Source organism: Apodemus sylvaticus, chromosome 7, assembly GCF_947179515.1.
Source record: "Apodemus sylvaticus chromosome 7, mApoSyl1.1, whole genome shotgun sequence".
In the NCBI taxonomy this organism is placed as follows: domain Eukaryota; kingdom Metazoa; phylum Chordata; class Mammalia; order Rodentia; family Muridae; genus Apodemus; species Apodemus sylvaticus.
In genome coordinates this window covers 63,533,164-63,545,891 of record NC_067478.1, presented here as the reverse complement: position 1 = coordinate 63,545,891, position 12,728 = coordinate 63,533,164, and the positions used below count along the sequence as shown (strand labels likewise).

The following is a 12,728-nucleotide window of genomic DNA, read 5'->3' as shown; positions in this document are numbered from 1 at the left end:
ATCCATCACCCTCAGTGGGCCTCGCAGACACCTGCAATTTAAGCATAAAATTAAATTTTTATTTAAAAGTTAAAATATTGCAGCCTGGCTATGATAATTATGCCTATAACCTCAGTACTTGGTGACGTACGCAGAAGGGTCTCCACCTTGAGGCCAGCCAGTTACCCAGCAAGACCGTTTCTAAGAGCAGAAGCTTCAGAGACCTCACACTAGAATGCGTCCAGGAGTCTGGCTCCTTTAGAGTGGGGAGGGGTTTCATTTTTCGAGAGCAGGTATCTTGTAGCCTCAGGCTTTACCTCCTGAGGGTGTGTGCCCTGTGCTCAGCCAGAATCAGTTTTTCCCTCCAGAAGCATTCAGGTCAATGTGATAAGCAAGTCCACACCCTGCCATTTCAGGAGCACGGACAGAAGGTCCCTAAGGTCCTTACATGCTGATTGTCACCTTTGAGGCACTCACATTAGGGTGCACCTGAGTTAAACAGGCAGTGCAGGTTGTCGCCAAAAGAAGACCACGTGGCATTTACAGGGCCAGATTTAGGTGCCATAATAGAAAAGGCCCTGATGGATTGCAGTCTGTCAGATACATCGTGTTTTCTCATTGGTGAGTTTTCCACCATAAACATCCCCAACATCACAAGCACAGTGCCACTTAGTGGACCTGCTGTACACATGAGAAAAAATCCCTGCAAACTCTTACCTGTATCTCTATCTCTTCTGCAGCTGGAGAGTTTGGGTCAAAGTGAGCTAGCTTCAAGACTAACTCTCAACTGTCAGAATTCCTATGTGGAACCTCATAAAATTCGGGACATCCCTGTCACCATCATGGATGTAAGTTTCTCTTGAAATAATACAGGTATTTGCCATTATAAATATATAGCCAAGATAAATTATTTGGTGACATTAACCACACTTCTTTCTTCAAATACACCTTGGTCTTCTCAATTCCACAGTAACCTGCTGCTCCTCCTGGATTTTTGCTTATGAGAGTGACAGACAGCCTTGTCCTCGGTGTGCTAGTGACACTGAAGTTGGAGACAACCTGGTTACATAGCAAGTTCTAGGCCAGCCAGGGATAAACAGGCTGTCTCAGCTCCCCCCCACCAAAAGTTAAAACACATAGTCTGGATTATTGATACTCGGTGGGTAGAGCCCTGGCTGCTCTTGCAAACGATGCAGGTTTGTTTCCAGCACCCGTGTGGTGGTTTGTAACCGTCTAACTCCACTTCCACAGATTGCACATCCTCTCTGGCATCCTCAGATACCAGGCCTTAGAGGTGCTACACTGACAAAAATATGCAGGCCAAACACCCCCAAGCTTATTTATTTTGACCTTATTTTATGTGTGGGAGGTGTTTAGGGTGCTGGGAACTGAACCCAGACTTTTTGTGTGCTAGGCAGGCGCTCTGCACCTCAAGACCTTAGGCTGGTGGATTTTATTTTCTCCCCAACAGATGCTGTAAATGTCTAGTGATTTCACATGCATATACCCACACAGAGGAACACACATGCACACTTAATTAAAAATACAATTGTTTTCAAGATTCATTCTGGAAAGGTAGCTCGCTGGTTTGAGCAGTGGCTGTTCTTGTAGAGGCTCTGGGTTCTAGTCCAATTGCCCGCATGGCAGTTCACAACTTCTCAAGACAGGAGTTTCTCTGTGTAGCCCTGACTGTCTTGGAACTGGATCTGTAGACTAGACTGGCCTCAAACTCAGAGATCCACCTGCCTTTGCCTCCCAAGTTCTGGGAATAAAGGTGTGTGCCACTACCGCCCCGCTTCACAATCATTTTTAACTATGGTTCAGGAGATCTGCTATCCTTTTCTGGCCTGCGTGCAGATGGTACATAGAGATACATGCAGGCAAAACACCTATGAACATCAAAATAAAGACGGAAAAAGATTCCCTGGCCCCATAATGTATCTGAGTATCTTTGTTTTTTTGGTTTTTTGAGACAGGATTTCTCTGTGTAGCCCTGGCTGTCCTGGAACTCACTCTGTAGACCAGGCTGGCCTTGAACTCAGAAATCTGCCTGCCTCTGCCTCCCAAGTTCTGGGATTAAAGGCATGTGCCACCACTGCCCGGCTGTATCTGAGTATCTTAAGGCTTAATGATACTCTGTTGCATAAACTTCACATCTTGTCCATGTCTTCACCTGTCAGATGTTTGTGGATGTGTCAGTTGACATGGGTATAAAGGATCTGAGTCCTCGCTTTTTAAAATCTTGTAATTTGGGGGCTGTAGAGATAATTTCTGCAATTTCTTGTAATTTCTGTTCCCAGCACCTTTCTGGCTCCCTACAACTGTCCACAATTCCAGCTCCAGAAGATTCAGGATCCTCTTCCGGCCTCCTCATGTACCCACACACATAGTGACACACATGCAGTCCTCCTTCCGGCCTCCTCATGTACCCACACACATAGTGACACACATGCAGTCCTCCTTCCGGCCTCCTCATGTACCCACACACATAGTGACACACATGCAGTTCTCCTTCCGGCCTCCTCATGTACCCACACACATAGTGACACACATGCAGTCCTCCTTCCGGCCTCCTCATGTACCCACACACATAGTGTGACACACATGCAGTCCTCCTTCCGGCCGCCTCATGTACCCACACACATACTGACACGCATGCAGTCCTCCTTCCGGCCTCCTCATGTACCCACAAACATAGTGTGACACACATGCAGTCCTCCTTCCGGCCTCCTCATGTACCCACACACATAGTTACACACATGCAGTTCTCCTTCCGGCCGCCTCATGTACCCACACACATAGTGTGACACACATGCAATTCTACTTTAAACTTTTTGAGGAATTGACATAATGTCTTCCAATGGCTGTATCATTTTGCATTTCCCCCAGTAATGCACAAGATTCTAGTTCATTTAACATTTTGGTTTTGAGTCCAGCCTTTAGTGGCGGAACCATTTCTTGAGCCCCAGAACCTACATTAAAACAAACAGAACAGTAGACATGGTGGCACGTGCCTGTAATGCCAGCCTTGGGGAGGTGCAGACAGGCAGGATTCTGGTTTGCCAACCTGCCAGTCTAACCTGCTTTGTGCATTCCAGGCCATCAAGAGACCCTGTCTTCCAAAACAAGTATATCTGCAGTTGGCCTCTGGCTTCCGTGTGCATGCTGCAGAGAGTATCTGAAAGGTGCCCAGAAGCTCTCGGGCTCAGCTGCCAGAACACCCTCTCCCAGAAAGAGTGGGAACTTCCTGCCTTTAGTCTTTTTAAAAATAGATTATTTTGCTTTATGTATATGGATGCTTTGCCTGAATGTTTGTAAGTGCATCATCTGGCCATGGGGTCAGAAGAGGGTATTGTATCCCCTGGAACTAGGGTTACAGACAGTTGTGGGCTGCCATGTGGGTGCTGGGACCCTAACCAGGGTCTTCTGGAAGAGCAGCCAGTGCTCTTAGCTCTGAGCCATCTCTCCAATCCCAAGATTTCATTGTTTTTGAAATTGGTATTCTAATGATTATTTTCATTAATGATTAATGATATAGTAATGATTAATAATTATTTATTTACTATTAATATTTAATTAATTAGCTACATATGAGAGACAGCAAAGTCTATACCTGAGATCCTAAGTTGGAATTAGAATTTTATTTTTTGGATGGGGCTGGGGCTGTGTACATGCTAGACAAGCATTGTACCACACAGTGCACGCTTGGATTGGAGTCTGACGTGACCAGGAACAGCACCAGGCGGTAATCTCTGGCTGCTCTGGCACTCAAGAACGTGAGGTGAGTGAACTAACAATGCCTTGAGATTTCAGCCTTGCGTGTTTTCAAAGGTGTTTGACCAGAGTGCACTGTCAACAGAAGCCAAGGAAGAAATGTACAAACTATACCCTAATGCCCGGAGAGCTCACCTAAAGACAGGAGGCAACTTCCCCTATCTGTGCAGGAGTGCAGAGGTCAACCTTTATGTGCAGGTAAGTCCAGCCTGGACCCCAGAGCATGTGAGCCTCAGAGACCTCCAAGGCAGTGCTCCCTTACCAGTCCTGCTCTAGATTGGTGGGCCTTGCATCAGACACTGTGGTAGTGGCCCTTAGTATGGTGTGCCTTGCCTCCTGGAGACAGGGTATGCAGCCACAGCAAGACACCATATCTAAATGAAACACTCCAAGCCTCAGAAAATGACTTCTTGATCTGCTTATATGATAATAGCAAAAATAAAACACCATCTCAATCTCTGAAGAGATTACTAGAATGGGGTGATGACCGGCTGCCTTGATAATCTAGCAAGAAGCATCAGGCACCTTTCTGGTGAGTGAGCCCCATCTTTAATGCTCTCTACTACTTGTGAAAGTAGATCCCCAGGAGGCAATCCTAACCCTAGAGAAACGGATGCCCAGGGATGCCCGCTATGCCATTAGCCATAGTAGCAGAGGACTGGAGAGACCTCACACTGAGCGTCCACAGATGGAGCATCCCGGGATGTTTGCTGTGTGAGGGCTGGCAAAGCGGCTCATTGACCGAGCGCGCGTGCTGCTCTTACGCAGGACGTTGTAGGTTTGAGTCCCAACATGCACATGATGGTTCACAACCATCCTTAACCCCAGTTCCAAGAGATCAACACCTTCAACCTCTACAGGCACCAGGCACACATGAGTAAAACATGCAATAAAACTTTTATAAAGAAGGAGGTTTATGAAGGGCCAGCAGAGATGGGTCTATGGCATGCAAGCATGAGAACTGTAGTTCCCGTCTCCAGAGTCCCATAGACGCCCGGTGAGCATGGTGGCCTGTGTGAACTTCAGCCTGGAAAGGCGGAGTCTGGGGAGTCCGGAGAGCAAGCTGGCCTTCAAGACTACCGTGCTGGGGCTGGAGAGGCTGCTCTGGTGGCTCTCCAGGGGACCGAGGTCCAACTCCCACCTCCACTGAAATTCTAGATCCAGGGGTCCAACGTCCTCTTTTGACCTGCATGAATGTGGTTGAATGAGATGCATAGGCATACGTGTATACAAATCCCCTGTATACATTTTTTAAAAAGGATTGGCCATATTAGCTCTGGACTTGATTGTTGCCTGCCTTCCTCAGTGATTAAGATGGACAGTGATCGACCTTGGGCCTCTACATGCACATACACATGAGTCTACACACATGTGCCCACAGATGCACACATACACAAAACATGGGGTTATGTGGGTGGAGAGCGATATCCATGGAGACTCGGCTTAAAACCACAAAACAATTTGAGGTCAGTGGTCCCACTTCTTTGGACAGCACAGTGGCGAATACTCGTAATCATAACACTTTGAGGCTGGCACAGGATTGCTGTGAGTTCAACACCAGTCTCAGCTACATTATGAGACCCATACTCATTTCTTTGCTGGCTTTTCTCTAGTCTGTACTTTTAGGAAAATTGTATGTTCTCCCACTGTGCTGGTTAATGTAGCATGCTACACCTTCTGCTCTGTAATGCAGTCATTGAAAAGTGAAGGTGCTGGGTTGGGGAGACTCCAAGGTAAAGTGTTTGCTGTGTGATGCGGAGGGCCTGAGCTCAGTCCACACAATCCAGGGTTACAAAGGCAGGTGTGATGGCGTGTGGGGGGGGGGGGGACAAACAGGCAGACTCTGAGGCCAGCTAGCAGCAGCCTCTCCTCCCTGCCAAGCTTGATGTCACTGAGAGACAAGGTGGATGGCCACTGATGGTTCCGCCACTGATGGTTCCGTGAGTAAAAGAACGGTGCCCTGCCCAGCAACCCAGTTCAGTGCCGGGAAACTACAGAGGGGGAGATTGCCATCTCCCACAGCTGCTGACTTCCACACATACACAAACTAATTGTGATTTCTTAAAGGAGTCCTAAGGGGGCTGGAGAGATGGCTCAGCAGTTCAGAGCACTGGTTGCTCTTGAGAGGTCCTGAGTTCAATTCCCAGCAACCACATGGTGGCTCACAACCTGCTGTAATGGGATCTGGTGCCCTCTGCTGGTGAACAAGAAGACAGCCCTCCCCTCAGACATAAAATACCTCAATGAGTAAATCCTTTAAAGGGGGGCAGGGGAGCCCTAAGGAGTGACACTGATGCTGCTCTCTGGCCTCCACACGATCTCAGAAAGATTCAGGACAGGAGACAGGGTCGCCCTGTGGTGGAGCCTTGTATAGCACTCTGAAGCCTGTGCTTCAATCCCAGCACCATAAAACAAAACCCTAATAATAACGGGAGTAATCTGCACTTTTCCAGATACATTTGCTGCAGTTCCATGGAACCAAATACGCCGCCATCGACCCGTCAGTGGTCAGTGCGGAGGAGCTGGAGGTGCAGAAAAGCCACCTGGGCCTCAGCCAGGAGGAGCCATAGATGGGGCCCGGCCGCCGAGCCACCCGCTCTTGCACAATCAGGTCAGGTTCGTCAGGCACGCTGCTCCTCACAGTTCTGGAAGTCGGACTGATTGTCAATCTCATGACAGGCGTCAGCTCTTCTAGGCCAGTGTGTCTGTCCCCTCTCCACATTTGTTTTTGTTTTAAACTTTTGAATTTGAAGAACTTTTAAAGACTCCCATTTTAAGAATTGTGGAATTTTTGCTACCCAAAAGTCTCCACGCTGTGTGTTCATCTCAAAGGTTTGGGATAATGTGGCGTTTTCTCTCTTCCTGCTTTCTCTAACTGCTGCACCTCCAGGTTGGAAGAGGAACACCATCATTTTTATGCTTTCTTGGGTATATAACCAGAGTGCCGAGGCTGGCGGCGTGCTGATTACTCCCTACACATCAGCTTTGTTAGTTCCCAGTTGAGCACACCATTTTGATTATTAGCTGTTGTATTTCTAGACATTACATTTGGAATAAAAATTGAATTTCAGCGAGTGGCTCCTGTGGTGAGTGTTGCTGCCCTGCTGGGCTGCTGGCCAGGGCTGTGTGATGTTGGGTGAACAGCTCCATCATTCTGTGTGAGGCACAGCTGGCTGTCACCTGCTGACTGCCGATGTAGCCCACATACATATTTTCATCTTTCTCACAATGGGATTTGTTAAAAAGAGTCTCATTTAGGTTAGGCTGGCCTTGAATTCATTATGTGCCAAGGCTAGCTTAGAGCTCCTGGTCCTCCTGCCTCCACCTCCCGAGTGCTAGGATTACAGATATTATCCTGAAAGATCACCGGATGCCTGATAGCAACGTTTTTAATACATACGGAGAAAATAATAAACTGTTCAGCTCTTGATCTGATGTAGAAAACTTCCAGCTTGCGGAGAGCCTTGTCCGTCTCCCTCACTTTTCCATACACTTCCTGTATTGGATGACTATGAGACCTTTCTGATTCTACAGCATTTCTATGTGTGCTTTCAAGAGATGTGTCATGTGAGAAGCTGGGGGGTGGCTCAGTGAGTAAACGTGCATGCTGAACAAGCATGAGGACTCGAGCTAGCCCAGTGCCCGAGTGTCCACGCAGCCTGTAACCTCAGATAGCCCAGTGCCCGAGTGTCCACGCAGCCTGTAACCTCAGATAGCCCAGTGCCCGTATACAATGACAAGAGTGTCCACGCAGCCTGTAACCTCAGATAGCCCAGTGCCCGTGCACAGTGCCCGAGTGTCCACGCAGCCTGTAACCTCAGATAGCCCAGTGCCCGTATACAATGACAAGAGTGTCCACGCAGCCTGTAACCTCAGATAGCCCAGTGCCCGTGCACAATGGCAAGAGTGTCCACGCAGCCTGGAACCTCAGATAGCCCAGTGCCCGTGCACAATGGCAAGAGTGTCCACGCAGCCTGGAACCTCAGATAGCCCAGTGCCCGTGCACAATGGCAAGAGTGTCCACGCAGCCTGGAACCTCAGATAGCCCAGTGCCCGTGCACAATGGCAAGAGTGTCCACGCAGCCTGGAACCTCAGATAGCCCAGTGCCCGTGCACAATGACAAGAGTGTCCACGCAGCCTGGAACCTCAGATAGCCCAGTGCCCGAGTGTCCACGCAGCCTGGAACCTCAGATAGCCCAGTGCCCGTGCACAATGACAAGAGTGTCCACGCAGCCTGGAACCTCAGATAGCCCAGTGCCCGAGTGTCCACGCAGCCTGGAACCTCAGATAGCCCAGTGCCCGTGCACAATGACAAGAGTGTCCACGCAGCCTGGAACCTCAGCACTAGCTGCACTCGGGCACTGGGCTATCTGAGGTTACCGGCTGCATCCTCTGGCCTCTGCCCACACATACACAGGTAAATGCACCCATCTGTATACAGGTGTGTACAGTAACCAAGAGGTTATTTGATAATAAAGGTTGAAATATCTGTATATGTAAGAGGTTTTATCAGTCCACATTAGAAAATTGATATGGTCCACACACATACATATAAAAAGCTATAATTAACATTTTAAAAAATTAACAGTTATGGGAAGCTATCAATATAATGGCTAGAAAAAATTAACATCTTAAGAATAATCATAAAAAACAAAGATCTTGGGCCAGCAAGGTGGTTCAGCAGGCAAAAGCCCTTGTCATACCAGCCTGATGCCCGGTCTTCAGTCCCCAGAACCTGTGGTGGAAGAAGAGATCCAGAGTCTACAGATTGTCCTCTGCCCTGCTCATGTGTGCGGGCACACAGTCAATTCAAAGCGGGCGTGGTAGTGCATACCTTTAGTCTTCAGCACAGCAGAAGCAGGAGGGTGTGTGACCGTGAGGCCAGCCTGGTCCACATGGTGAGTCCCAGTTCCATAGTGAAGCCCCATAAAAGCCAAGGCTCGGCAGGGAGATGGCTGCTTCAAAGCTACGGGTTTACAGCTGAGTGCTCGGGTGAGTGACTGCAGCTGATCCTGGGATTTATTCATCAGGAGTCCTCTGATGAATAGGGTCCTCTGAACCCTAGAGATCTGTGATGACATCAAGAGAAACAAAGTACCATCTGGCTGAATCCTGCCCCCAGCCCCGCCCCCAACCCTAACCCCGCCCTTACTGCGCATAAAGGGATAAAGAGCTTGCTATTGCAGTTTCCTGGCCCTTGCAGACTGATAGCTTCAATATATAGGAGCTCTAAAATCAGCAGTGATCTGACTTTGGAAAAAGAATTCACTCAACTCCCAAAGACCCCCATTGTGCTGTAGCCAGGAGCCATCTTGAGAAGGAAACTATCTCCTGAATTTGGACTGCACTGGAGGTCTGCAATACATGTGTGTTCCCATCTGTGGAACCCTGTAAGCATTCCACCACGATAGACGGCTTTAGGTCTGGCTCAGCAGAGTCATGACACACACAACAGAATGCTGTGTGGTTGGGAGCTGGCAGTGTGATGCAGAGGGGAGTGGGGGGTGCTGTCCACAGACCCAGGGATGCTGAGGCGGACATGGCTAACCACCTGCGGCTTGGATGCCAAAACCAGGGCCTGTCTCCAGGCAGCTCCCCTGCTTCCAGCACTCCCACGAGGCCTGCTGCTAGCTGTGCAGAGCAGGAACTCAGGTTCCATAGCTTCTCCACCCGCAGAGATGTGCTGAGGCATGGTAGCAATGCCTCTCTGCCCCTGGCTGTAACTCCACCCCAAAGCCCACAGCCTAAAGAATGTCTGGCGAGAAACTCCCTCCCTTGCCCATAAATGCCCTGCCTCTCTGATGCATGTATCACAGCTCCAGCTGCGATCCATCAGCTTGACATCTGGTGGACAAAACAAATGAAAGAGTGGGCAGATGTTGCAGGATATTTTCTCACATCGCACTGTGAACCCCAAGACTGCGTTTCTAGTTGTGGCTCAGCCCTTAGCACATACTTTTAATCCCTCTGAAATACAGACACACCTTTAATCCAAACAATCAAGTAATTTGTAGAAGGAAGCACCCATGTTTGAAAGTGATGTCTAATTGAGTGGCAGACAAAGTGGTGAATCAGAAAAATGTGACAGAATAGGATCTGCCCAACTCTCATGAGAAGAGAGAAAGGGGAAGCTGCTTCAAAAGCGCAGTGTGGAGAGAAAAGGAGAAAAAAAGGAAGGAGGCAGTTTTACTAGAAAAGTTGTACAGAGACAGGCTACACAGAGAGAACAAGCCAGAGACAGAGAAGGAGATAGAAAATTACAACATACTGTCAAATTAGTATGAGGCCAGGCAAAGCAATTTCAGAACAAGTGGAGAAAAGCCAGATTGAATCAGTTGGCTTGGAAAAGAGTTTGAGTCAGAACAGCTGAGTTGAATGAGCAAGTCAGAAATCAGAAAGAACTAGAAAGTGTGAGCATATTCAGCGGTGAGTCTCAGAGGCTGAAAACATTCTAGGCCTAGATTAGCTTTGACAGGAGCTAAAAGCTTCCAGGACTAACTAGCCTCCAAGATGACAATTATATTCAGGTGTATAAGAGTTAGGATTACAAGGAGAAAGTCTCCAGTTCCCCAACACACACCGCCACAGGAGCTTTGTCTTTGTCTGATTACCATTGACAAAAAAATGTCAAAGAGCTGGAACAGATTCTTGTCCCTGCCTCTCCTTGTGAAGTATCTGGCCCCAAACTAGTATCTAATTCAATGCGAAAGTGCCCTTGGCCACTGTTGGGGCCGTTACTAAGGAAACACTGAAATAACAGCCAGCACCATCACTGCCTCAGCAGATTCCCATTGGTCAATAGAACCCACACTCACACTGTAAGAATAACAGAACTATCACACACACCCTACCTGCATCACACCTGCTAAGCTGCTCCTGAGACTGCAGTGTCCCTAGTCAACCTGATACAGTATTCACACTGTCCACACTCATCACAGCTATAGAAGCTTCAGGGAGATTAAGGGAGATTACATTGTGATATTCAGCAGGAAATAAACATTGTAACAGACCGATAAGCCCCTAACATACCCTTATAAGAAAGCCACTTACTACAAGGGCCATCCAGGGGCAATGAGATGACTCAGTGGGTTAAGACGCTTGCAGCCAGGCCTGGAAACCTGAGTTCAAATCCTGGAACCCACACGAAAGCAGAGAGCCAACTGCAGCCTGCTGTCCTCAGACCGCTACACATGCACCATAGCCCACACTTGCATACCCACATGTAAACCCAATGAGATGGCTCAGCAAGTTAAAAGATCAGTTCCCAGAACCCACGTGGTGAGAAGAGGGAGCCAGGTCTTGTCCTCTGAGTTCACACACACAGACCATGGTTAGAGCACACGCAGACAGACACACACACAGTACATAAAAATGAAACATGTCTTAAAGAATACCAAATATCTCTGTCTCTCAGATTTTTAGCCCTACCACAGCTCTGGTCACACTGGTCTTACAAGGGAGTTCCAGGTATTTGGCTCAGGCTCCTACAGGACCAGTGTGGCCAGAATGTCAATGTGGCATCTGACAAGCCAGATGCTTCCTCCGTTTAGTGATTTGACACCTCCTGTGAGCTAGGAAACACTTGTAATCGGTAATGGCAGGGCTTGGCATTTTAACTGGTTGCACCTAAAACTCCAGGCAGGCCTCAGTCTCCCAACCACACAGCTGCTATGAGCATCCATCACGGAGCCAGAAGATACAGTGGCTGGAGGGCGGTCCTGTGCTTTCTTTCCAAATCCTCCCTAAGTGAGTTCATTCCCCCTAAAAACCTTTGCTACCTGCTCCAACACTGGGTGACTGCAAGCTGCCATTTCCAGTCCTGACTGATTTAGTTACAAGCCTACAATGTTTTTTTCAAAGGCCAGTCTTTGAGACTGGCCTTCTACTGGAGCCTCAGACTCCTGCATACTAAACTACAACCACTCCTCAACCAATCTGTCAAACCTGCCCCGCCTCTTCTCCCAGTCATCACAGAACCTCTGAAACTCCCACCCAGGCCACCCACACCTAGGCCTGCGAGGCTCAGAGAGAAGCCAACGCCAAGTTAAAACTTGGTGCACAAGATGGGAAGAGATGCTGGACTCTGAATGATGCCCTGCCCACCAGACGGGAAGCTTTGGGGCTAGTGATGCCTCTGGATTAACACAACTGAGTCTTCTAGCTTGCTCTGGTTCTGATGCAGGCTACATGGGGAGCATGGTCCCGGGTGAAGGCAGCTCTCTGTAGTAGAGGCAGACTCTGAACGGGCTGACCATGGGAGCCTGGCTATGCCCACTGCACTCTACACCACCAGGCTGAAGAAGAGTTGTCTACACAGCAGATTTCCACACCTACCTCATCTCAGACTAACAGATCTGCCATCCAACCTACAGAGCCCAACCCTTCCTGCCACAGGCCAGGACTTGGTACTTCCTGCCCAGATTACCACAGTGGCCCCTCACTGGCTCTCCCAGCCCCCACCCTCTGCCAGCCTCCGTGCCATCCACACACTAGTCTGATCTTGTCGCTTGCTGGAGAAACCATCTGGAACATTGTAAAATAACGTTGTGGAAGTAAGACCAGTTTCTGAAATTCTAAAATAGAGCTCTAGGACTGGACAGATGGCTCAGCTCTTAAGAGAGCTGGCTGCTCTTCCAGAGGACTAGAGTTCGGTTCCCAGCTCCCACAAGACAGTGCATAACCTTAACTCCATCTCAGAAGAGTCAAAGCTCTCTTCTAGCCTTTGTGGGCACTACACATAAATGGTAAACAGACATACATCCAGGTAAAATCTATAATTTTAAGTATTGCTTTTACTGTTTACTGAAAATTGCAGAGGAAAAAATTTTAAAAGCAACTTCAGTCATGGCTAGTTTTATACCTGTTTAATGAATTACATGGATGCACTTCAATATATGATGTGTCCCCCAATCTTGTTCCCACCCTCCATAAATTATCTATCTTGAGACCCACAGGAGAAAGATCTCCAACTATA

General features: G+C 48.4%; 1 protein-coding gene across 1 annotated transcript in view; it reads left to right on the top strand.

The window, feature by feature from the left end:
• Window positions 1–6,823, top strand: part of Spg21 (SPG21 abhydrolase domain containing, maspardin) — a 29,470-nt gene extending 22,647 nt beyond the window's left edge. The window contains exons 7-9 of the mRNA XM_052188006.1: window positions 720–827; window positions 3,811–3,951; window positions 6,207–6,823. Of these exons, the coding sequence (XP_052043966.1) occupies window positions 720–827; window positions 3,811–3,951; window positions 6,207–6,323 (366 nt within the window). The 3' untranslated portion in view covers window positions 6,324–6,823. The remainder of the gene's footprint in view (window positions 1–719; window positions 828–3,810; window positions 3,952–6,206) is intronic.
• Window positions 6,824–12,728: the final 5,905 nt, after the last annotated feature.